At 45.0% G+C, this 25777-nt stretch overlaps 2 protein-coding genes across 5 annotated transcripts in view; one reads left to right on the plus strand and one right to left on the minus strand.

The window, feature by feature from the left end:
• The first annotated feature begins 363 nt into the window (after positions 1 to 363).
• SLC24A1 (solute carrier family 24 member 1) lies at positions 364 to 21389 on the plus strand. The gene is made up of 9 exons (XM_043493312.1): positions 364 to 1553; positions 3730 to 3792; positions 4568 to 4676; positions 7992 to 8078; positions 10049 to 10164; positions 11059 to 11259; positions 12592 to 12681; positions 13875 to 14041; positions 19188 to 21389. Exons 1-9 carry the CDS (start codon positions 549 to 551, stop codon positions 19435 to 19437), a joined length of 2088 nt encoding a protein of 695 aa, XP_043349247.1. The 5' UTR covers positions 364 to 548; the 3' UTR covers positions 19438 to 21389.
• Positions 20553 to 25777, minus strand: part of DENND4A (DENN domain containing 4A) — a 104124-nt gene continuing 98899 nt past the window's right edge. For all 4 annotated transcript variants that reach the window (XM_038418607.2, XM_038418604.2, XM_043493311.1 and 1 more), the window contains one exon: positions 20553 to 25301. In XM_038418607.2, the coding sequence (XP_038274535.1) occupies positions 25165 to 25301 (137 nt within the window). In that variant the 3' untranslated portion in view covers positions 20553 to 25164. The remainder of the gene's footprint in view (positions 25302 to 25777) is intronic.

The following is a 25777-nucleotide window of genomic DNA, read 5'->3' on the forward strand; positions in this document are numbered from 1 at the left end:
GTAGATTTAACATGATGGGGTCGTCCTTAGTACTTAATCTTCTATAGTGATTTAGACTGTAAGTAAGCTCCTTGGGGCAAGGACCATGTTGACTTATATGTTTATAAAGCACTGAGCACAGTGCTACAAACTATCAGATGGACCCATATCAAAACCCAGATCTGAAGAACACTGAGCTTTATGGGGCAAAGTGATGGGGGAGAGCAGAATCCAGATACAGAGTTAAATGTTGTGGCTGGCTCATCTCCATAATGAGCCAAACCAAAATGCCAGTTCTGTACAGCCCCAAACTTTGGGAAATGGGGGGGGGGTTTGAAATCTGGATCCAGATCTGAATTTGCCAGTTTAGGCCCATCTTGTATAATGCAAACATAATGCCAGTTAATAATGCATTGAGTTGAGTTAGGTGACAGTAGATCCTTGCACTACGTGTTTCACACTAAAACTTCTTCTTTTGTAGGATTCTACACTTTTTGTAGCATGTAGTTCCGGTCCTGTTGAGATCCCCACATCTAGGAGCAGCAAGAGACTCCCAATGATAGGTGTAAATGCAGTTTGGTGACCAGGAGAAGTCTCCATTGGCTCCAGGAACATTGATCAGATTTGTGAGCATTCAGGAAATGCATTTACCACTGAGGAGAAGGCTTCAGAGAAACCGGGTTCTTTTCCTACTGTCAATGGTATTGGCTTTTTCCATCTATCAGCTTCTCTGTGGCCCTAAAATTCGTTCAGCACCTTGGACAGCATCTCAGCCTGAGGACCAAGTGAAAGTGACCACCAGGGACCTTTCCAGCAACAAGGCCGCTGCAGTGGACAATGGGACAACAGCATCCAAGATAAGGCATTGTGTATGTGTGGACCCTACACCAACCGTGCCCATCACATCATTAGAAAATGCAACCCCACCCCAAGGAAGTGTCAATCTGAGCCACCTGGATGAAGAGGGAAGTTACCCAACACCCCCCTCCCATGGAGAATACCCTCAAGACCTTTTTAGCTTGGAGGAGCGCAGGAAAGGGTGGGTCATACTTCACATCTTTGGCATGATGTATGTGTTTGTGGCCTTGGCCATAGTGTGTGATGAATATTTTGTCCCCGCCTTGGATGTAATCACGGAGAAGTTGCAAATCTCCGATGATGTGGCAGGGGCCACCTTCATGGCAGCAGGCGGATCAGCACCAGAACTCTTCACCTCTCTCATAGGTGTCTTCATCTCACATAGCAACGTGGGCATTGGCACCATTGTAGGCTCAGCAGTGTTTAATATTCTTTTTGTCATTGGCACCTGTGCCCTTTTCTCGAGGGAGATACTCCACCTGACCTGGTGGCCCTTGTTTAGAGACGTCTCATTCTACATTCTAGACTTACTGATGCTCATCCTGTTTTTCTTAGACAGCTTCATTGTTTGGTGGGAAAGCATCCTTTTGTTGAGTGCCTACGCCCTCTATGTGCTCACCATGAAATGGAACGTTTACTTAGAACAATGGGTGAAGGAACTGGTGAACAAGACAAGTAGTACTGTGAAGGCGGCCACTTCTGAAGACACAAGGAAGGTTAGTGTCCTCGTTGTTTTGTTGCATCGTTGGGAATATTTGTTCTCATTTAAAGCACAAAGAAAGGTTGAGTCTCCTTGGCAAAGGGTGCATGGGACCAACCTAATCAATCCCTTCAAAACTACAACTGTTGGTCAAGACAATTGCTTTACTTACTGATTGTTAAAAGGTGAGGGAATGTAATCTAAATATTAGAAAGTGAGGGGGAAATCAAGGAAAAGTCCATAATCCATTCAAAGGGGGCTCAACTGTAGAACAATTCATACTGTATCCATTAGGCGCACCTCTGCATTTTCAAAGAGATGTATGGTATTTTCCACTCGGCTGTCATTAGTGGGAACTAGATGATTCAGTCCCATTCACTGCTGGAGATTTAGGGCCTACATTAGCAGTTGGGAAACTACAGAAGACACACTGGCTTGAAATGAGCATCCTAGGAGCGAACAGGAGCATTTCTTTGGTTATTTGAATCTGAACAATATAAAGAACACAATCCTTCCCTTTCGCCTATCAGGCTAGATCAGAAGTGGGCAAACTTTTTGGCCCGAGGGCCACATCTGGATGGGGAACTTGTATGCAGGGCCATGAATGTAAGGCTGGGGCAGGGGATTGGGGTGCAGGAGGGAGTGCGGGTTGTAGCAGGGGGTTGGGGGCTCAGGATAGGGGGCTGGGGTGCAGGAGGGGGTGCGGAGTATGGGAGGGGGCTTTGGCCTGGTGCCGCTTACCTTGAGCAGCAGCATGCAGCAGGGCTAAGGCAGGCTTCCTGCCTGTCCTGGCCCCATGCCACTCCCCAAAGTGGCCAGCATGTCCAGCACTGGCTCCTCGGGGACGGGGGCAGGCGGCTCCGTCGTGCGCGCTGCCCTCGCCTGCAGGTACCACCCCCAAAGCTCCCATTGGACGTGGTTCCCTGTTCCTGGCCAATGGGAGCTGCAGGGGGCGGTGTCTGCAGGTGAGGGCAGCGCACGGAGCTCTCTGCCCCGCTGCCACCCAGGGGCTGCAGGGACGTGGTGCCATCCACTTCTGGGAGTGGCGCAGGGCCAGAGCAGGCAGAAAGCCTGTCTTAGCCCCAGCTGCGCTATGGGGCTAGCAATCCCACAGGCCGGATGGAAAGCCCTGATGGGTCGGATCTGACCCATGGGCCGTAGTTTGCCTTCCCCTGGGCTAAATGCTGAGCAGTCTAAGCTATTGACTCCTGTGGTATATGAAAACTATGTGTAGTTGTGGTATCTTCACACCTTTTTTGTGCAGAATGTGAAAAGAAGCAGAGACCAAAGAATGATACTGAAAGGGATGAGTGGCGCTGACAGCGCTCCACGTAAATCAGGAGACATGTGCGCAAATACTGCAGGACAACCTGATCTAATGGGAAACTGAGAAAGTTTTTCTAAGGAGTTTTGCCATTTTCTTGAACTGTGGATCTCCAACCCCCTTTTGCTCCCCTAAAAGAAGCTGAGAAAAGGGAGCAAGAGTGGGCGGGAGATCTACAGTTCAAAGGTGGGGAAGTGTGGAGCCAAGGAGCTGCCAGCCCATGAATTATGCTCCCCTCTGAACATGGCAGATTTCCAATAGGAAACCCATGTGTAACATCAGTTGCGTGCATACATCAATACACACACCATGGTCAACAGCAAGAATCAAACCTGGGGTCTTCAGCACCCAAGGCACAAGCCCCTGCACTTTGAACTAAGGGAGAATTCTAGCTGTGAGGCAGCAGCAGACTGTATAGCTGCTGGAAACAGCCATGAGCAAGAAATATGATCCCAGACTCCATGTGTGGAAGGCAACGCTGCACAGTGCAGGATTAACCCCCCTCTGCACCTGCTCTCCCTCTCAGCTGATGGGTAAGGCATAGATGCTTGGAACAGAGGCAGTGGTTACCCAGCTCCTCAGGAAGCACTGCAGAAGGGGATGCTATCCTGGGTCTGGCACAAGATCCATACGACTGTGTTTTGTCTTGCTCACAGATCCTGGGGATCTATAGGGCTTCCAGGCCACTCCCCCTACCTCTCTATGTGGCCATGAGATCCTCCCCACTGAGGCAAGTGTGTGGCTCCAGTTCTGTGAACAAACCTCATAGGCAGAGATCTGTAGACACTTCCTTGCAAGGGCAGCGTCCGTGCAGGTTGATGAAGAACGAATGGCATTCCCACAATTTTATATTCTTGTTTTCATGCAGCAAGGCAATGGGTCAGTTGCAAGGGGTGGAGCAAAGCACTCAGATGACAGCAAGAGACTGGAGGTAGGTGGATATAATAGTCTGTGCAACACTATATGGATCTGGAGTTATTGCAACTGGAACCAGCTCTGAATTTAAATAGATGCACCAGGCAGAAACCATTATGTCGGTCAGGAAAGGAAAGGGCACAAACACCTTTCAGAACGTGTCCTCTTCTCGGTATAAGGAAATATGAATCAAATTCTGCCTTCGTGAACAGGAGCAGCCATGGCCATTGAGCAAATGGAAGCAGCGGCAGAAACTGGCTTGTCTCAGGATAGGCCAGTGCTGTAATCTGATGCTACTCTCGGGGATACTGTGAACTTGATCGGAGGGGCAGGCTTAGTCAGAGTAATGTGGATGATTCTCAGTCCACTTCCCAGCAAACAAATGCCCACAACAGATAAACCACCATAACTGGAACTAAGGCCCCAAGCCAGGCAACATCTTAAGCATTTGCTCAACTTTAAGCATATGCTTTGCTGGATCAGGGCCTAATTTAGGACCCTCCTTGTTGGCAGTCTCTGCAGAGAGGCCATGGATAGGCTATGGAGGCTGAAATCCTCTTTCTTCCCTGGAGCTGGCTGACACACATTAGTGAGGCAGGGATGGGAAACCTGCATTGCTACTGCCTGTCCTGGCCCTGCTGATTGGCTTGGAGACATCAGCCTCCCGGGCGTCGTCCCGCTTTCACCAGCACTAAAAGACAGCAACGAACGACAGGAATAGTCTGACTGTGGGCAAACAGCGAAAGGGCCTGGGATTAATGGCTGTGTTGTACATTCACCCTGTTCTCCAGCTCATGCCATCCTTACAGCGAGGAGGCAGCGCCGCCTCTCTGCACAACAGCCACATGCGCACCACCATCTGCCAGCTCATGATCCACACCCTGGACCCCCTGGCCGAAGGTGAGCTAACGCCCCACCTCTGCATGATTCAACACTCAGTTCTGTAGCCTGGACGCAGGCAAAGCTCATAGCGATATACGCAGGATCAGGTCCTAGGCTGGTGAAAATCGGCACAGCTCCATTGAAATCAGTTCGGCTGTTCCAGGTTACAGGAGCTGAGGAGCTGATCCACAGCAGTGTGTGCATATAATTATTTCAGAATGGGAGTGCTTTCCAAAGTTCAGTCCTCTCTCTAATCAAGGGCCCTGTGCCTGGAGGAAATGGCACTCCATTTCTGATGTGCTGTGGGAGCTGTTATTACAACAAAAACCACCCAGACTCATTAAACATACCTGACAAGCAAGGACAAATTCAGCAGATCTGGTTTTGCTGTGGCGCTGAACCATTTCCCCAGCAGCTGAAGGATGACTGGCCACATAAAAATATGCACCTTTCCAAGCTGATGTTTAATGGCACTGTGAATTTGTAGCCAGATGTTTTCTTTTCACCAGGCTACAAAATAAGCAATGTAGAGATTGCTGAGGGTAAATCTGACATCAATGTGCTTTGGAAGGCAAAGCGCTCTTACCTTGGTAACACACAACTCTTAAAATTACAACCCTAACCTGAGGCCTTCGGTTCTTACTGAGGTCAACTTGCTTCCAACCGGCATACAATAGCTGGTGTTTCCCATATGATGCCAGCCACTCCTCTTATGCTGTGGAGGTGGCACCATAGTTCCCCAGGATTCCCAGTGGCTGTAGGCATGCTTTCAAAATGTTAATTAAAGCACTAGCTAATTTTGCCTCTAATATATAATTGCAGCTATCTGGCATGTATAACAAAGTATCATTTCTGATAGTGTTCCATGAAGTTCACACATCAAGTAAATTCTCATCTTAATACTAACGCCCACTTTTGATCCAGGGTTAATTAAGTAAAGGGATATACTTGTAAATGTATATGTAAATGTAAAATTGATGACAATCAATAGGTTACAGATAAGTGAAGACAATAGCATTCACATTTCCCTTGACCCATATGAACACTCCAGTGAATTAGTACATTTAACATTCCTTTGATAGTCACACGTAAGTTAATTGGCCTGTTGCTCTGACCTGAGCTGGTCTGTCAGAGTCACAGGCACTATAGAAAAAAAAAATGTATCTAAACAGATTAAACTAGCAATTGAAGAGAAACAGATCAACAGTAACTTCAGGGGGGTTTCCTCTTGTTACACCAAAGCTGCATTTGGCCCCGTGAGCATTACAGCCAGGCAGGAGGAGGAGGATTCAGAACAACAATAGAATCAGGGATACCAGTTCTTTTCAATAAGCTCAGTAGGCCATGCTGATCTCCTGGCGTGGAGTGCTTGAAGCCAATTCCATAAGAGGAATATACAAGAAATTAACAAACAAACCAGGAGGGCGGGATATTTGACACCAATCTTCTAGGGGTTGTTAGGCTGCTGAAATGCAAAGGCGGACACAAGTTACCTGCCATCTTGTATAACTGATAACTTCTCCAGGAGAGAGAGAGAGAGCTCAGATTCATGGGTAATTTGTAAACGATAGTGCCACATGTGCTGCAGGGAAGAAAGAAGCTCTCACCTGGAATGGAGAAAACAAACCATTCTGCAGAGGGTATGTTTATTGCTTCGCTATAAGAAACCATACCATTAGCTATGGTGTGCCTCCCCACACAACAGCACTGCCAGGATAAATGGGGGCAAGGCGGTGGTGGAGCAAGGCTGCTGAATAAGCCAGAGCACTGACAGAGACTTAACCTACAAATACCCTTTCTCCCTGCACCAACCTTCCGTTGATGCAGCCTCCTAGGCCAATGACAGCCCCCGCCCTTGGGACACATGTCAGAAGAATTAATGTCCCACTTTCAAATCACTGAGGCTGATCTCATGCAAACTGGCCAGTGGCAAGTCAGGCCTGAAGCTAATCAGTTTATCTTGGTTGAGAGATGCCCAGCCTGCCCTCACACTCCACTCCTAGAGGGGTCCACAGCCTTCGCCCAGGGAGCCAACAGCTTTGTCCTGTACAGTGCTAGGGTATGGCTGCCCTGATTCACCCCTCTGCAATACAAGTGCTTTATCTCCCACTAGCAGCTAGGAGAGTATCAGGTAGACAGGGTGGTCTAGTAGATAGAGAGCGAGACTGGGCATTCGCCACAGCACCCAGCTGTTTGCATCTGTGCACAGCAATGTGGGAGCTCTGTGGAGCATTCCATACCCACTCTGCACATGGTTAAATGACAGTACAAGGGGTAAGACCGCAGGGAGTCTGGCTCTGAGCTCTGACTCATCCCTTTCCCCCTCTGGACCAGGGGGATGAGGGCTAAAGCTGGTTGGAAAACTAAAAACCATGGGGCTGCAATTTTACCCCCCTCCCCCCGGCCCCCATCCCATTTCTCACTGAAATATCATTTGGCTAAATATGCCTCCACCAACTCTGACATCCAGCTGCCTTTGTCAGGTGCTATAAGATCGTGGTGTGAGACACTAGTTTTGCCTGATCTATGGATTATGTGTTAATTATACTGATTACTTAAGAATCATAAAAGATTAGGGTGGGAAGGGATCTCAGGAGGTATCTAGTCCAACCCCCTGCTCAAAGCAGGCCCAATCCCCAACTAAATCATCCCAGGTAACACTCAAAGGTTCTTGTCTCAAGATCAGATCCAGTATTATTCAAGTTACTGTTCAGCCTGGAACCCCAATGTGCACAGTTGTAACACTCACATTTAGGAAACCCGTCTGTATTTGTGATCATTTTATTAATACCATGAGCAAAGTCACAAACACTGTAACCCTGCCACGTAGCTAGAGATCATATGGGATGAGCATGCGAGCAGCCCTATCCTCACACCATCCCCTGCAGAACAACCTGAAATGTTAATCAATCACCTCCACACTCAAAACCTTTCACCTGAACTTAGCGGTGCTTTCAACCCAGGCTTGCTGGCCCATCCTGGGATCTAGGCTAGATCCCGGGTGCTGCTCTTGCTGGGGCTAGTAACCTCCCCACTTTGGTAAACCACTCAAATGCTGATAGTCCTCCAATGTCTTCCCACAATGCCCCATGTGCCCAGGAGGACAGCCAGATTCTCCCACAATTCACGGGGAAAGAATTATAGAGCAGATCAGCTTGCTGCAAAGAACCGGGGGATGTACCCCCCAATGTCCTAGCACCACACATGGGGAAGCGCAGTGCCAGTGAGCCCACAGTAACTCGAGTAGGAGGCTTTGTAGGGTGGCTGCTCACAACTGGGTGGGAGTTAATTCCTTACTCCTGATGATAAGCCTGTCCCTCTTCTTATTCCCAGTAAAGTTTAAAGACAAGCTTGACATCATGAGCAATCTGGCCACGAGCAAACTAGGCTCTCAGGTCAGACAAGGAGTGAAACCGGAAGGTGAGCTTAAGACAAGCTGCACCATTTGCCTGTAGCGTCCTTTTGCTTTGCATTGTACTTGCTCACCCCACCAGCACTGCAGATCTGGGATGGCCCATGAAATGTAGCCATGCAACACAAATTCCCACTCCGTGAGCACTGATCACATGCAGCTGTCTGTGCAAAAACAGCTGCAAACGCTTGGGATATATAGCTGCGCCTAGAGCTGGCAATCAAGTTAATTCCTGCAGAGCCCTGGGAGTACGTTAGTTAAATAAGCATCCAAGATGGAAATGACCAGGATGCAAGGGGCTATTCAATCAGAAGGGAGGATTGTGCCATTACATTCAGCAGCTGGGTGCTGATGCATCACTAAGACACCAGGGGGGCTGCAAATGGGATTTGTTCTTTAAAACAAACATAAGAGCCTGAGCCTGGGAGCTGGGTTGGACTCCTCGACTGGAATGTGGCAGGGTGACTGTGCGACTGTCTTCTGAATAGCTGCTGGCTTTATCTATTTCAGTAGCGATTCATAGGCTGCTTGAGCTAGCACTTGTAGAGGTGGTACTGTCCCGTGCTGCAACCTGGATCTATGCTATTCGTGGGGCTGGAGCCATGTGAAAGTGGATGGGTAAAATTCGCACTGAAGTGCCCATCTTTGCAGGCACGGTGCTATACCACTGGAGTGCCCTGACCATGTAATAACATAGCTTGTTCTTGCCTGGGTAGATGGGACCAAGCTGTGGTAAAGCCCTAGATAAAGATCCTCCAGGGGGCATATCCTCAGCTGGAGCAAATTGTCATAGTTCCACTGATTTCAGTAGAGCCACCACTATTTACCCCAGGTGAGGATCTGCCCCCTGGAGGATCTTTCCTGTATAGATGGGGCTAGGCGACATCCTATCCATGTTACCAAACTGTGCTATACCCTCAGGCCAGACATTTTGAAAGTCCCACTTCTGCGCATCTCGTTATGAGACCCACAAACAGCACACACCAGGGACAGCTTCTGAAAACCTGACCTCACATTTGTACAAGGCTGTAAAAACAGGATCACTAAAACCGTTATAAGGGCGTTAGGTTCAGCCTGTACAGCTCAGGCAAAACCATCCTACAATACTAGTCTAGGTATGATTCTGTTTGAACATGATCCCCTGACCCGGCAGATTTGGCTATATAGATGGGCCCAGAACATATTCGCTAAGCCACGTTACAGCAGCATGTCAAGGTCCCATTCTCTCTGACTCAATGCCCGTCTTCCCGCCACTGTGCAATATCCATGTTCCAGCACTGTTCTGAGCGGCTGTTTGTAGGTTTCTCTCGCTTTCGGTAACATGGGTTAATGACATTCCTGGAGGGACCAGCACAGAGGAGTCTGGGGATTTTTTCCTTTGTTATCGGGTGTCAGCACTTTTCTCTTTGGACATGTGCCAGGTGATTAGGGATTAAAGCCTGGCAGCCAGAACAGTCATTTCTGAGAAACCTTGAACAACGCCAGCCCCTACAAAATGCCCGTCATGGTGGAAAGAAGGCAGCAGAGCCCTGCATCCTGCCTGGTTGTTGAGGCTGGCTTTAACAGAATTCTCAAACTCTGCACCGCGACACATGTCTGTTAGCAATCAGCCAATCAGCACTCCCTCCCCTCGCTATGCGTGCCTTTAGCCGCACAGGTATTACATAAGTGATGCCCCAGCAGAAAGAGGTGAGGCAAAGCTGCTATAACAACCTTACATCCAAGGTTAGTGGGCCTGATCGTGACCTGCTTTTGCTGGCCACACTCTATAACTGGGGTTATATCTGCAGGATAATCAGAGGAAACAAACAATAGATTGACCTTTCGACCATTCAGAAAGAGCTTGCTCTGCACTGCTTCAGTTTATGGGGTTGGAAACATAAATGTTTCGCACTCTCAAACTCCCTGCTGATAAGGGGGGAGGTCATCTCTTACTGCTTGCGTGGCTGGGCTCAGCTCTCTCTCTCATCCTTTCAAGCAGAGATCAAAGCAAAAGCAGAATTAGCAACCATTGTTCAAGCCACACCTGCCAGCGACTCCAACCTCAGCGCGGTGGAGGATGAACACAGTGTGGACAAACCCCATGGCGGGCAGGTACTGTGAACTGGAGCCACGTAGAACAAGAGCTCAGCCCAGGCCAAAACCTCAGAACCATGGCCAGTGAAAGAGGGCACAGCCCAACTCAAGTAATTAGCCACTCTAAATAGACCTTCCTTGTAGTAACAAGCTAGCTTGAGTGGCAACAGAGAGCGCTAACACGAGTAACTAGTTAGACCTAGTCAGCTAAGACCCCAAAATGCTCCTTCTAGTCAAATCCAGGCTCAGAGGTACTACAGCACCAGACTGTGGTAGCCTTACATATAGTATATTGCTTTACTCCTCAAGCTGTCCCATTGATCTCAGTGAGACTGCTCAAGGAGTAAGTGACTCCGCAGTGGAAATGAGGCTATCACAACCTATGTAAACTGGTTAGGGCAAAGACTGTGTCGTCCTCTGTGGCAGTTCTTTTTGTTTTAATACGATGTGCCATAACCCAGGAAAGGGACAGTGGCCCCTTTAAAGATATGAGGATATTTTGTGGTGTTGATGACCTGGTGGTTTTAAAGCCAGGTAACATGTATTGTCTGTGTGTGTGTCCAGTGCCCAACACAACAGGATCCTGATCCATGACCAGGGCCTCTGGGCACTACTGCAATATACACACTTAAGATATTCAGGAGTCTGACTGCAGCCTCTCTGGGCACCTGCACTGAGAGGGGGTCATTCACAATGTGGTCACGTAATGGTGACCTGGGGGATGGACTGTTCTACGAATATTTACAAGTGGGATAATCAAAAACAAGATCTCTGCCCTGGGGGACAGGAACACACTGAGCCAGCCACAGCTCTGTATGTGTGTGTGCGCACATACACATGTGGAGCTGTCAATGTAGATTTCTAGTTGTTTCAAAATGTGTGTGTGTGGTGGGGGTGTTTTTTGGTTTACAGTGCTCTCCAGATACAGACGGCAGCAGCTCTGAGGAGGAGGAAGATTGTGATGATGAGAGTGAGGATGAAGATGAGGAGGAAGAAAATGACGAGCCATTAACCCTCAAATGGCCAGAGACCAGGAGAAAACAAGCGATTTACCTTTTCCTCCTGCCCATCGTGTTCCCTCTCTGGCTCACAGTGCCTGATGTTAGGAACCCAGTAAGATTTTACTTTCTTTATGCCACCGCGATGGATAACTGAACTCTAGCTTTATTAGCAACAGAGCCACGGGGTCTCTGTTTCCCCATCGAGAGCTAGGCCTCTATGTACCTATTTCCCACTGATGGTAGTGGGAGCTGGAGCCCCAGTTCTGCGACTGGGGTTGCTTTCAAAGGCAAGAAGAACCGAAAGCAGGTATTCTTCTCTACCTTGCCCTGAATTTTACAAGGCAAAACCAGCAGGCAATGGCTAATGCTGAGTAGCAGGGACTCCTTTAGGAAACCACGGAGGCTGTGTCAGTCCCAGATTTGATAGGACAGAAACTACCACTGCAGCTGGCACTCTCAGCTAGAAGTGGCAGAAGAGAGGCTAACAACAGAATGAGCCCAGAGCCTGAGCTCCCCTCTGTCCCCGCCAAGGAGTCGGTCTGTGTTGTGTGGGAGGCAGATTGGCTGCTTCGCACTGCCGCTGCATTCATTATACCTGCTCGGAGCTAGAAAACGTCACTCCCCACATCAGCACTTTTTTTTTTTTTTTAAGCAAACACTGAAAAATGTAAAGAAGAAATAAACAAAAATTGTTTCTGTGCCTGCATAGGACTGGCCATAGAGCACATTAACCGGTAGGAGACCGAATTACTCCATACTGCTGCTCTCTAGATCCATGGCATTTCATTGGCAGCGTGTAGTGGCACCTAGCAGCACTGGTTACATCAGATATTTCTCTACTACAGCGGTTCTCAAAACTTCACTGCACTATGACCCCCTTTTGACAACAAAAATTACTACACAACCCCAGAAGCCCGCCTGAACCCCACCACCCAGCTTTGGGGGGGGGGGGAAGCCGAAACCCGAGCCCTGCCGCCCTTGGCAGGGTGCGGGCAAAGCTGAAGCCCAAGGGCTTCAACCCCAGGCAGGGAGCCTGTAACCTGAGCCCCACTGCCCAGGGCTGAAGCCCTTGGGCTTGGGCCTCAGGAGGTCGGGCTCGGGCTTGGAAACCGCTGCTCTACTACATGGCTGCAGGCCGTTAGCAACGAGGGGAAGTCTGCCCACTGAACAGGCACATAACAGGATGCAAGAGCCTCTGCAAAACATACCGGCAGTGGCATGAAACGCAATAAAATAGCGTGGAGTGGAAACTCAGCACGGTGAAGCTTGTTTTAAGCAACCACCCACAGTATGAAGAAAAACTTGGCACTTAGAGGTGTGAAAAATCAAACAAACAAAATGATACCAGAGACGATGGGGCTTGAGGTGAAGTGATGGAGGGTGGATAGGGCTGTTGGGAAGATCAGAACCCTAATGGTTTTCTTTTCAAACTTGTTTTGAACAGAGTTCTAGAAACTTCTTTGCCATCACATTTCTAGGAGCCATCGTCTGGATTGCAGCATTCTCCTACCTCATGGTGTGGTGGGCACATCAGGTAAGAGGGTCTCTTTCTACCTAAAAACAAAGAGTGGTTCAAAAAACAAGTTGAGGGGGGAAAAATGCCCCACTATGGCAGACACATTTGACTTGGTCTACACCCTACAAATTAAATAGACCAAGCTACATGGCTCAGGCCTGTGAAAAATTTTGCAGCCCTGGTGATATAATTAGGTCAGCCTAAGAATTGTTTCACCGACCTAGCTTCCAGCTCTTGGAGAGGTGGATTACATGGACGGAAGAACTCTTTCCGTTGATGTAGGAAGCATCTATATTACAGTGGCAGCAGCACAGATGTGCTGTTGTAGTACAGATGTTACCCTTTGTTTTCAATGACTTTACAGATACTGCCATCCAATTAACACTAGACATTTTGTTCTGGAAGAACACAAGTGAGAATGTTCAATTTCGTCCTTTTTCATTTGAGAAAGATTAATTCTCCCCCCCCAGTTTCTAAGGGAATTTGTGCATCAGTGGAAGAAATGTCATCAATCTGACAATTATCTTAAAAGTCTTTTTATCAATGAAGGTTTCTAGAGGGGGACATAAGTGTTTTATCCTTCTCTAATTAAATTTCTAATAATATAGAGTCTGATATAGCATGGTGCTGAGTGCCCTCATGCCTCTTGCCTTAATATCAATTTGCTATTCAAGGGGAGGTGAAGGTACTCAGCCCCTTGCAGGATTAGGGACTACAATTTGTATTTGGTGATATAATGTATGCCTATCTTATTGTTAATCAAACCACAAATCAACAGAAATTGTGGACACTGAGCCACAGTAGAGATCTCAATCAGCAAATGGGATTGTGTGTCCAACTAGGCAGACCACTCAGAGAAAGAACTGATCAGGATTTGGGCCAGTTTTAAATTTGGAGAGTAAAGCTAACGCCACATCTTCTGGAGATGTTCCAAGACAGACGTGTGCTGTGCCGCAACTGAACACGCTCCCACTTGGGCTCGCCTCTGAGGCACAACTTTGCAGTTAGAAGGGGATAAAGGAAATAGCTTTCCATTAAGGAGAGGGTTTCATATCAAAACAAGCTAGAGAATCTAGGCCATCTTGTATCTTGAAAAGCAGCAACAGGCTGCAGCCTTTAAGGGGATTTCAAATAAAATCATAACCCAGATACAGCACCAAGCCTTCAGGAATTTAGTTTTAAAACTAAGAACCATTGTTGCTGTTTATTAGGTTGGAGAAACCATTGGGATTTCGGAGGAAATTATGGGTTTAACAATCCTGGCAGCAGGGACTTCAATCCCTGACCTCATCACAAGCGTTATTGTTGCACGTAAAGGCCTGGGTGACATGGCTGTCTCCAGCTCTGTGGGCAGCAACATCTTTGATATCACTGTTGGGTAAGTACTAGCCATATGTTAAGAGTCATGTTTGTTTTGAAGTAGAAAATGCTGTATTTCTATTCCAGTCTAAAACTGACTCGTTACTTTCATGTTGGATAAAAACCAAATTAAAGAACAGCTGGACAGCTAGTTACACACATTCATTTGAACAGATTTCTTTAATTATAACTAAAACCCAATGCCAGGTACTGCAGTGTGGTGATAACTCAAGACTTTTTAAGTGGTACAAGGTTTTAGTCTAAACGGCTGTAGTGCCACTGAACACGAATATGTGGTTTCAAATAAATAATAATAGCAGCTTTACCCAAGGATCTCAGCGTGCCTCAAAACATTTAATCTTTCCGCACCAAGGTGTTAGAGACAGTGACAATGTCCCTCCTTTAACTGAAAATGTTTTCCCCTTCTTAACTGACATTTTTAAAAATTTTATTTCTGTTTTTTTTATGGTTTAGGGTAATGGGACTTGCATTGATCCCGCTACAGTTTGATGCATTTTTATATGATAAGATCTAGAGATCTGCTGCACTCAGCTGATAGTGCTAATTTTAAAATCAGACATACTGTGGTACTCACTGAGTAGCTGTTTTTCCAAAATTAAATAGTTCTGTCATTTAAAAAAAATGCAAAGGGGCTTTCACATTTAGCGTAGCTTGCAGCATGGACACAGTGATAGTTTTTGATCAATATGTTTTACTAGCTATGCTTTAGAGAAAAATCTGAAAACATGATTTAAAAAGAGTGTTTTTCAATGATTCAGGCCAGATGCTAAGCACATAGTGCTGTCAAGTGCCTGTAACAATTAGGTACCTTTTGAAACAGTAGAACATTGACCATGTGATGGGGCAATTCCCGATTGACCACACTGTGGTGCACAGAACCTTTGCTGGTGGCCTGGATTGCTGCCAAGTTACCTGATCCTGCTTCCTCTTCCTGTTCTGGGGCTGCTTCTACAGGTGCCCAGGCTCTTCATCCCTTGAGTCTGTTCAGATTGGCTGGAACAGAGCTGCCATCCCTCTAGATTGCTGTGTTAGAGATCTCTGATAGATAAAAGAAGAAGTGGTAAAGGAGTGGAAATTTCCTGACTCAGTAATTTTCTTTCTGCTAGCAGCATCTCACACAGTCCAGCTGCCTGTGGGCAGTGTACTCCCCTCCTGTCTGCAGTTTCCGGAGGCAGTTCAAGGCCATAGAATAGCCTGTGCTAGCCACGTGCCCTTCTTGGGCCTGCTGCCAGGCGATTCATTCCAAAGCTGTGTGGAAACTGGGAGAGAATAATGAGTAATTCCAATGCCAAATAAGTAAGACTGTACAGTAAGTCCTTGCTTATATGGTAGCTGTCCAAATAAAATGGTGACTCTTGGCTGCAGAGCCATCCAGTGTAGCAGAATTGTGGGAGATGCTGCTAGCAGAAAGGAAATGATTGGGGAAGAAAACTTCCATTCTGCAGCCCAGCCTCTCCCACAATTCTGCTACTCATGGGAAGTGAGCAGTGGCTAGGAGCAGGGAGGGTTAAGAGAACGAACAGAAAGAAAAGGAAACCCCTCCCTACTTCCCCCTTTTTTCCCTTTAGGATTGCTCAGATGGCAAGGTTGTTACTGGACCACCACCTGCAGCACCCTCTTCCCTTGAGACAGGGATTTCACTGTCAAAGTAAGGTCTCCATACAGAACTTCATTTTCTTCACCCATTTGTTGAGTCTTTTAAGGTTGAAGCTGGCACTGACATCCGCAGGGCGCTTCTGAACAAAGAAGATGCTGGAGTAAAATGCTGAGAAGCGTTCTTCTGGAGGAACGCCTTCTATCATTCCTATATCCAGGAGATGGGAGAACTCATTTCTGGACCAGCTTGCACCTGGCAGGATTGCTGGTAATGGAAGACTGGAAGAAGAAGGAATGGGATGAAGCCTTTAGTGCATCAGGGATACTCCTTCAAGCTCTCTCTCACATCCACTTGTCTGTGGTAGAAGCAACCTATTCATCTGGAAAATGGGAAAACCTGTGTCCTGAGCTCAGGTTTGGGCAGAAGAACATTCTCTTGTCCTCATAACAAGTTCTTAGAGGCTGCAGGAGCACTAAGGTTTTCTGCTCACTCCTTGGGTCCCTTGACATATCTGTTCTCTTTTCTCTGGAACCTCTATGAGGAAAATGGATGAAAGGAGCTGATAGTGGGTTTGTAGTTCCTTCTGAGAGCCTGTCCAATTTTTTCTAAAGAGGAGAAATCCTGTAAATTTAACACGGGACTTGGAGTATCTACTGTCCAGGGAGCAAAGCCATATGCATCTCCTAGCCAGTGAGCTGGATGCCCTGGCTCTGGCAGAAAACCTTATAGCATCTAGTGGAGGGTCAGCCATGATTGCTGCTGCTAGAGAGATTTTTCATAAGTATAGATTTAAAGTCAGGTTGGTCTCTGACCTTAAGGGCTTTAAGGTCCTCCAGCCATGACACTGTGGCTCAAACAGAGCATGTGACTGCTAGAGATGCTCTAAGGGTGTCTGAAGAAGCATCAAAGCCCCTTCTAAGGCTTCCACCTTCCTATCCATTGGATCCTTGGGGAAGAAGTCCCCTTCGGATGGACTAACCCTATGCTCTGCTAGAGATGCTACGGCAGCATCGACTATAGGCATATCTGTGACAGCATTCTTTGACTCTTGAAGCTTGTAGAATCCGAGAACATGCCTCTCAACGCTTTTATTGTTTTCAGGAGATTCCCACACCTCCCGAATTACCTCCTCAAAAGGATGGGTGCAGGGAAATCACTGCCTCGAGGGAGAATTTGTCCGTGAGGTATTTGCTCTGAGATTTGTGCTCAAGGGGCTGCTCAGGCTGGAGCTCAATTGTGGAGAGAACCTTTTTGCACCTGGTTACAAACTTCTCAGGGGGGAAAAAAACCTTTGTTGCATTTTGTCCAGGTCCTGCTCAGAAGCAGTCTGCTAGCTCTCCTTCGCAGCCGAGGAGGAGGTGTCTGTGTCAAAGGACAGATCCTTCTATGACAGGCCCTTTTGCAGCTAGCTTTGCACTGGGCTTTGAGCCCTCTAGAAATTTCTCCCTCTGATTCCTCTCTTGTAGGCTCACACTCCCCCAGGCCACGGGATGCGGATTCACTGCCAGAGTTTCCTGCCTCAAGTGATGAGGAAGGGATGCTGATTGTGAGCCCTACTTCTATCCCCAAGGCACTTTGGACCCATTCAGGAGGTGGGGTGGGGTGGGGCCAGGATCCTTGTTGGTAAGTCTTACCCATAAGGTCCTGAATTGCCCCAGGACTCCCCCTCCCCCAGGCTTGCTGAATAGAGTCCTTAGAACTGCTGCATCCGATGAAGTGAGCTGTAGCTCACGAAAGCTTATGCTCTAATAAATTTGTTAGTCTCTAAGGTGCCACAAGTACTCCTTTTCTTTTTGCGAATACAGACTAACACGGCTGCTACTCTGAAACCTGATCTGTTCTGTGTCTCCTGGTCACGCTTTTCTGTGGTGGAGTCGCAGTTTCCTGCGGGATACAGGTCCCAGGCTACTTGTCGAACTCCACTTGCCGAGCTCCGCGCCCTAGCAGCGCTCGGGTCAGCTGGCTGACAACAGGCAGGGCATAATTTGCCCTCTGTAGAGCCCATTAAAGCTGCCTCAAAAGATGGAGCCGCTTTGGGGGTTAGCCAGGAGCTTGCATGGCTGCTCTGCCATCCCTGAAAGCTGGCAGAGGCTCTTGAGCCACATGCTGCTAAATACCTGGTCCAAGAGGGAGAGAAAACAAAGCAGGCTGCTACCTGCAGCCCAAAAACAAAACCCCAAAAGGCAAAGAAAAAGTCGGGAACACAGTACCACCTCTGATGGCCCCTGGAGGCAGAAGAACTGGCAGCAGGCCAGAGAAGGGGGCATAGCTAGCCCAGGCTGTGCTATAGCTTTGAACAGCCTCCAGAAACTGCAGCCCGGAAAGGAATAGCCCACGTGTAGCAGAAGCATGGGGCCTGCTAGGCTGCAGAAATAGGAGCAAAGCCAGCAGCAGGACAGGAAACACCAGGTGCCAGTGGGCCCTGCAACTAGGTGTCTAGGCAACACATGCAAGGATAGAAGAGGACAAGTCAGCAGGAAAGCATACATAGAGGAAGAGAAGGCCTGAGACCAAGCACTAGAGCAGCAGTTCTCAAACTGTGGGTTGGGACCCCAAAGTGGGTCACGACCCCATTCTAATGGGGTTGCCAGGACTGGCTTAGACTTGCTGGGGCCAGGGACCAAAACCCGAGGGCTTCAGCTCCGGGCATTGGGACTGAGGTTACAGGCCCCCTGCCTGGGGCTGAAGTCCTTGGGCTTCAGAGCTTCAGCTTTGCCCCACCTCCCCCGCCTATGGGGGCTCGGGTTGGCTCAGGCTTCAGTCCGTCCTCCTGGGGTTGCACAGTAATTTTTATTGTCCAAAGGGGGTCATGGTGCAATGAAGTTTGCGAACCCCTGCATTAGAGAAGCACATGTTTGGGAGTAGGAGTCAGAGATGGACAGCAGAAATAGAGCAGAGATTAAATGAGTGGCAAGAGGAGATAGTGGGATCAGGTTTCATCCCCGCCCCCCTGGGCAGATCCCATGTATTGCATTTCAGTTTTATGTTAGCAGCAGATGTTGCTGCAGCAGGTCTGTGAAAGAGGTTATGAAGATGCAGCCCAATCTCTGAAAAAGTTTGAGCATACCCCTCCCTAGGCTCACTCAGTCACAGTTTTTCAAGAGAGCAACAAAGATCTCTTGGCCTAATGCTCAGGATTTGGAGTCCGGAGATCCAAGTTTTGTCCCATCTATCTCAGGCTTCCTGTGGGAGTTTACTCAAGACACAAGCTCCACGCCTGTTTCCCCCCATCTGTAAAACAGAGATAAGACTTAGGTACCTGACTTTGTTGTACAGAAAGGTCTAATTCACGAATATTATTGGTAGGGTGCTTTGAGATTCCTGGATGAAAAGAAAGAATGAAAGTAGTGCAGAGTACTATCCCAAACTCAATTCCTAGGGTGGAAAGCAAGATAAATCAGTTTTAGATAAAATAACATAGTGAAGATTGCACATTACGTTTTTCTGCATGGATCTTGATACCAATTGCTTTATATCTATGTATAAAATTCAATTTTGCATGAACTTCTCTAAGCATTCTTTTAAACTGCTTTTCCCTTACTTACAGTTTGCCAGTTCCTTGGTTCCTTTATTCGGTCTTCAATGGACTCAGCTCAGTTGCTGTCAGTAGTAATGGTTTGTTTTGTGCAATTGTTCTGCTTTTTCTCATGCTCTTGTTTGTGATCATCTCAATTGCTCTATCTAAATGGAAAATGAACAAACTGTTGGGGCTTACCATGTTTGCTCTTTACTTTGTATTTTTGATTATCAGTGTGATGCTAGAAGATAGAATCATATCCTGCCCAATATCTGTGTGAGGCTTGGGTGTAACTACTCTTTGGGCAGCACAAGACAATGTGATCTCCATATACAGTATGTATAAATGAACTTGAAAATGGGCTTAAGGTAGTTATGTTTTACTTACTTAAACCAATTGTAAACTTACTGAAAACTGTGAAAACTAAGCTTAGTGAAACTTAAATTCAAATAAAGATTTCTATTAATATATTTATTTGCATGAATATATATATTTAGGCCCCAATCCTGCAAAGACCCACACAGGTGTTTAAAATGTTATACACTGCAAGTAGTCCTATTGAAATAATAAGATGAAAGACTGAGGCCCTGCCCACTTGTAGTCATTAAAGATCCCAGGCAATTTTTGCAGGAGTCAGAGTATTATTAGTCTTTGCAGAATCAGGGTCTAAATTATTAATGAAAGGGCCTGATCCTACACCCACTGAAGTCAATGGAGCTTTGTCAATGGGTGTGGGATTTAGCCCTGTGGAGAGAGCCAGTGCCGATCTTCTTACACCCCCCAAATAGGGTTTAAATGGGATGCAAGTGTTGAACACGCCTAGAGTTTGGTCCCTCTAAACAGAGGGGAATTTCACCCTAAACTCTTTGGACACAGAGCAATAAACTGATTTCTGTGCTCAGTCGGAGAAGCATATACCAGTTACACAGAAATCCTGAAGGAGAGCCACTCTTCTCCATTATAAATAGGCATCTAATCCTGCAATGTGATCCCTCAACTCATGGTGAAATCCTACATAAACCAGTGGGACTCCATGTGGACCTAAGAGTCCATTGGTACAGTTTGCTTTGCAGGATTCAGGGACTAGGAGAGCTCGCTGCGAAGCAGTAAAAAGGTAAGGAAAACAGGAAGTGAAACTGTTATAAAAAGCAGCAGCAGAAATTATCTTATATTGCTTTTCACCCCCTGAAAGTGATTGTATTCAACTTCTGTTAGCACTAAGGTGTTTTGCATAATTGTGACACATGAGGAAATGCGAATTGTCATCCTCTATTATCAATTAGCCTGTATGGTTCAAGGTTACCAATGCCTCAATTAAACCAGCAAAGTGATGAGAAAGTATAGATGCTTCTGTCATTCTTAAACCATTTAATAAAATTTAAATGATCATAACCATCCTGAGAACTTTAGCTTTTTATTTACTTGTAAAACTTTGAACTTTTATTCTTTTGGATGAGACAAAAAGGTTTATCATTGTGAACAGTGACCTATATATTTTAAATGAATTACAAAACAAAATAAACATCCAACAAACTGATGTTCTTTTTGGTAAATAAAATTTAAATGTTACATATTTACAAATCTACAACCATTCATTTAAAAAGTGCTGTTTGCAGACTAACACAGTACCATTTTAAAATCCAGGTGAGAATATTATAATATCTAGAAATACCCCCTCTCTGAAATTAAAATTTGTACCTTCCATTTGTTATACAAAAATTTTGCATGCAGAAATTGTTCCTTTCTTTTGTTGGGCTAGAAATTATTTGTCTGTGGAAATTTAATAAATCATTTTATCATAACTGTACCAAGAGCAAACCTAATGGCAATGGGCAGTATTTAACAGTCACTGAGAAAAATTTCCACTTCTAATAGCATCTCATTATTCCATCCCTAACAGTACTTTTCCCCTCTGCTGCTATGGTTCGAACAAGAGAAAAGCATGGTATATATATTGCACTAAAATGTAAAACACATATTTAAAGTTAATGGAAAGAAGCACTATATAGTACACATAGTATTTTACAATTTTTAAAATTGAAAATATTCCAGAAGTACTAGAAAATATTTTCATCCTCGCAATACTGGAAAACAATCAAAATGCTTTTTTAATAAAGGACAGTGAAGGCTGAAAATTATTTCAATATTGGATTGTATGATGCTTAAAAACTTTCCACCTTCAGGACCTGCATTCTGACCACCACATTATTACCATCTGAATGAGGAGAATTTCTCATTCATCTAAAAATGTACCAGTTTCTCAGATATCATTTTATATTTCTCAAACGATCTGGAAAAAGGGATAAATAATGAGGTGGCAAGGTTTGTAGACAATACAAAATTACTCAAGATAGTCAAGTCCAAAGCAGACTGTGAAGAGTTACAAAGGAATCTCACAAAACTTGGTGACTGCGAACAAAATGGCAGATGAAATTCAATGTTGATAAATGCAAAGTAATGCATTGGAAAACATAATCCCAACTATACATACAAAATGATGGGGTCTAAATTAGCTGTTATCACTCAAGAAAGATCTTAGAGTCATCATGGATCATTTTCTAAAAACATCTACTCAATGTGAGAAGCAGCTGAAAAAACTAAACGTTAGGAACCATTAGGAAAGCGATAGAGAAGATAAAAATATTATAATGCCACTATATAAATCCATGATATGCCCACACTTTGAATATTGCGTGCAGTTCTGGTCATCCCAGCTCAAAAAGATATATTAAAAATGGAAAAGAAAAAAGAGAAGGGGAACAAAAATGATTAAGGGTACGGAACAGCTTCCATAGGAGGAAAGATGAAAAACTCTGACTCTTCAGATTGGGAAAAAAAGAGACGACTAAGGGGGATCTGATAGAAGGCTGTAAAATCATGAATGGGGTGGAGAAAAATGAATAAGGAAGTGTTATTTACCCCTTCACATAACACAAGAACCCGGGGTCATCTAATGAAATTATTAGACAGCAGGCTGAAAACAAACAAAAGGAAGTACTTCACACAACACACAGTCAACCTGTAGAACTTGTTGCCAGGGTATATTGTGACGGCCAAAAGTTAAAACTATAACTGGGTAAAAAAAAGAATCAGATAAGTTCATGGAAGATAGCCACTGATGAACCTATTAGCCAAGATGGTCAGGGAAGCAACCCCATGCACTGGATGTCCCCAAGTCTTTGACTGCCATAAACTGGGACTGAATGACAGGGTATGGATCACTTGACAATTGCCCTGTTCTGTTTATTCCTTTTGAAGCATCTGACATTGGCCACTGTTGGAAGACAGCATACTTGGCTAGATGGACCATTGGTCTAACCCAGTATGGCCATTCTTATGTTATGTTTCTACAGTTGACCTACTTGCAACAGGTTTTACAAAATGAGTATTTAAAAGTTAAGTGTATAATGATTTCATTTGATAAATAAAAACTACATGATATATTAATGTAAAGCAAGCTCAACTAAACATCAGCAACCTTTTAGAAATGCAGTCTTAAGAGGGCAAGGGCACGCTAAAATTGCTTGCCTGAAATAATGAGACACACACAATATTTTTATGGTACATTATGTGCTTTCGATACACACTGAAGGGACTTTTCATACCTGTATAAGCTGGCAAACTTGTTTGATCCTCTACAATTACGGTAGTAGAAAGTAATCATAAGCAAGCTGGGCTAAAGGATTGGGCTATGTATTAAATATGTTGATATTCTGTGCTAGCACAAGTGCATAGTTGCAATGTAATGCACTATCAAATGAGACTTGGTTTGGAGACCAGACTCAGATACTTGTGCCAGTACAGGCTAACTGCTCAATCTAAAACATGAAGCCTGCCTCATAGCTTTCCAAATACTTCTATAACACCCATGACAGCTCTGGAGAAACAGCTTGTTCTCCTTCATGGTTATTAGGAATTATAAAATGGTGATTATCAAGTAGTAGTAACTGTAGTAGGAAACAGGATTTAAAGAAAGTGGTATAACACTGCATTATACACAGCACAAATATGCAGGTAGTTATTTACATACATGGCAACTACTGTAGGTAACTTACTTGGTAAATACAATGTAGCTACAGCAGAGCATGCATACATGTTACTAGGTACTTACTATGAGTAAGTTCAAAAGTAATGATCATGTATTCTGCACGCTTGTTCTGAAGACTGAGCTGAACATGTTGGCAGTGTATTTATCACGTATTGTGACTGATGATTAATATGGTAGTGTTACAATATCAGTGAGGAATGCTTTTCAGAAGATGTGGGCACTACAAAATAAATCATAAATTTTTAAAATAATTAAGCATTGAAAACTGGTGGTAAATATAACATTGCTATCTCCCCATAAAGAAAAAAATAGCTACATGATTAGCAGCATCTTAGAAAAAGAGGTATTATTCAATGAAAGCTGATCCAAAAAGACGAAACGTGGGTCAAGATGTATTTTGCATGTAATGTTAAGAGTAAACTGAAAACGAGTACGTGTGGCACCTTAGAGACTAACAAATTTATTTGAGCATAAGCTTTCGTGAGCTACAGCTCACAAAAAGGTATATTTATCCTTTCCACCTAGGTAAATATCATGGTAGGCTTGCTCTTGGAAATTAGAAAGGTTGAGGGATGTCTGCAGGAAGGCAAACCCAAACCTGTCTCTCAAAGATTGAAAGAGTCTTCTCCACCTCCAGTGCTGCAGGGTGGTAGGAAAAAACTTGCACATGGAACCTTTGATACTTTATACATAAACCCCACTTTCTGGCGTGTAGCTGCTGTGAATGAGTGCGTAATGTTTTCTGAAATTTCTAGAACTTTAAACCATGAGCCAGAAGTCATGACTCCAAGGTGGAGAGTTATGCAGCAATATTTTCTTTACAGAACCAAAGTTACTGTGTTGGCTGTGAAACATAAGATCAGCCAATCCAAATATACCTTCTAACATACAGCATATCCCAATGTATTCAATTCCCTATATATTTCATGTAGTATATTTGCCATATCCATTTTCTTATTTAAAAAAAAAAGTGTAGCTTTGGACCATCATGAACTGAGTGCCAGGTTTAGGGCATTTATAAAGATACCTACACCTCCATATACAGGACTGTACACTATACATTTTATGTGGAACTATTTTTGTAAGCTATTTGCTATACATCTTGTAATCTATATCCAGAGATGTATTAAATTAGTGAATGCCAACAGGTAAAAAGTGTTGGATCTCTTTAAAGTAAATTGTGGGATCCTTCAATGTATTACAGAATTTTGTGGGGGACTTCTACAGAAATAAAGATACTGTACAGAGTCAACAGAGTGTTGTTAACCATATTTTTACACAAGTTTGCCATACTTTTCATCTAATTGCAGTGGTAGTACATAATTGTGTGTGTGTGTGCGCGTGTGTGAGAGAAATACTGGCCCCAGAATGTTACCTAGGACAGTGCTGAAATTATAGACCACTTCAAAAACCAATAATATTTTCAAAACCTAATTGGACCAGGTACTATAAATAGCAGAAAAAAATGAGCACTGTATTGCTTATGCAATAAATTCATTTATAATTCACTAGAGTAATTAAAAAGATTAAAAAAATATCAACTTACTATAAACAATTTAAAATATGTAAAATATAACTTTATATGCTCTTTGTAACATTTTGAATATTCTATGTAAACAGATTTGCAGAATTTACTTCACTCTTGCTAGTTTCAGTGCATCATTTTTGTCTGCCTCTCCCAAGTTTTCTTTAAAGGACTGTAAAATGTTGTCCCCCGTTAGAGAACTGATTTAGTTTAGAGTCCCCTACTCCACAAAATGATTTGAGGGAGAAGCAGGGAGAGGAAAGGAATATCTGGCCCCTTCTTTGCTCATTGTTCATTTTTGTAACTGTTCATGGGCCCAATTTTTCCCAGTCTGACACAGTACATTTGTAAATATGTTTCTCAAACACTGAAGACCAAGATGTTCTTTGTGACTTTACAAATGTATACAATTAATTAAAATAAATATATATATATTAAAGATATGGTTCTCCAAAAATCTTTCGGCATTCCATCACTCCAGTGCTCGGTGGTCTATCGCAGTTGTGAGTGCTCTTGACCTGATTAGCTGTGAGACGATCATAGGCCATTTTGTATTCTCTGTCAAAAGCATCTGCAGAAATAAAAAGAAAATCTACGTATTGTACCACACTTACATAGATTCTAAGATAGGGTTACCACCTTTCTAGTTGCTGGTAACCAGATCCCTTAGGCCCCATCCCTGCTCTGCCTCCTCCCCCAGGCCCCAGCTCTTCCCCCAAGGCCTTGCCCCATTGCTCGCTCCTCCCTGCCCCATCACTCTTTCCTTTTCCTCCTCACCCCGTCACTTGCTCCCTCCTCTCAAGGAGCCTACCTGCAGGTAGGAGGTGGCCCCAGCTGAGCAGGGGCTGGCAGGGGTTAATGACCCAGTGCTTCCCCATGCCCCGTGGTAACCAGACTTTTGGTTTGGGTACTATTTAGAGTTGCCAGGTCCCCTTTTTGACTGGATTTTCTGGTAGAAAACCAGGCACCTGGCAACCCTAAATCACACCCAGACACGGAAGCCAGAAACTGGACTGTCCAGGTAAAACCTGGACAGGTGACAACCCT

The sequence above is a fragment of the Dermochelys coriacea genome, chromosome 10 (assembly GCF_009764565.3).
Source record: "Dermochelys coriacea isolate rDerCor1 chromosome 10, rDerCor1.pri.v4, whole genome shotgun sequence".
Taxonomy (NCBI): Eukaryota; Metazoa; Chordata; order Testudines; family Dermochelyidae; genus Dermochelys; species Dermochelys coriacea.

What these genes read in the sequence shown, in the direction of transcription:
- SLC24A1 (XM_043493312.1), top strand. Translation starts at nt 549, where the DNA reads ATGCAGTTTGGTGACCAGGAGAAGTCTCCATTGGCTCCAGGAACATTG. An exon ending in ATGACAGCAAGAGACTGGAG is followed by an intron (nt 3,793 to 4,567) that starts GTAGGTGGATAT and finishes CCTGTTCTCCAG; the next exon opens with CTCATGCCATCCTTACAGCG. An exon ending in TGGTGTGGTGGGCACATCAG is followed by an intron (nt 12,682 to 13,874) that starts GTAAGAGGGTCT and finishes GCTGTTTATTAG; the next exon opens with GTTGGAGAAACCATTGGGAT.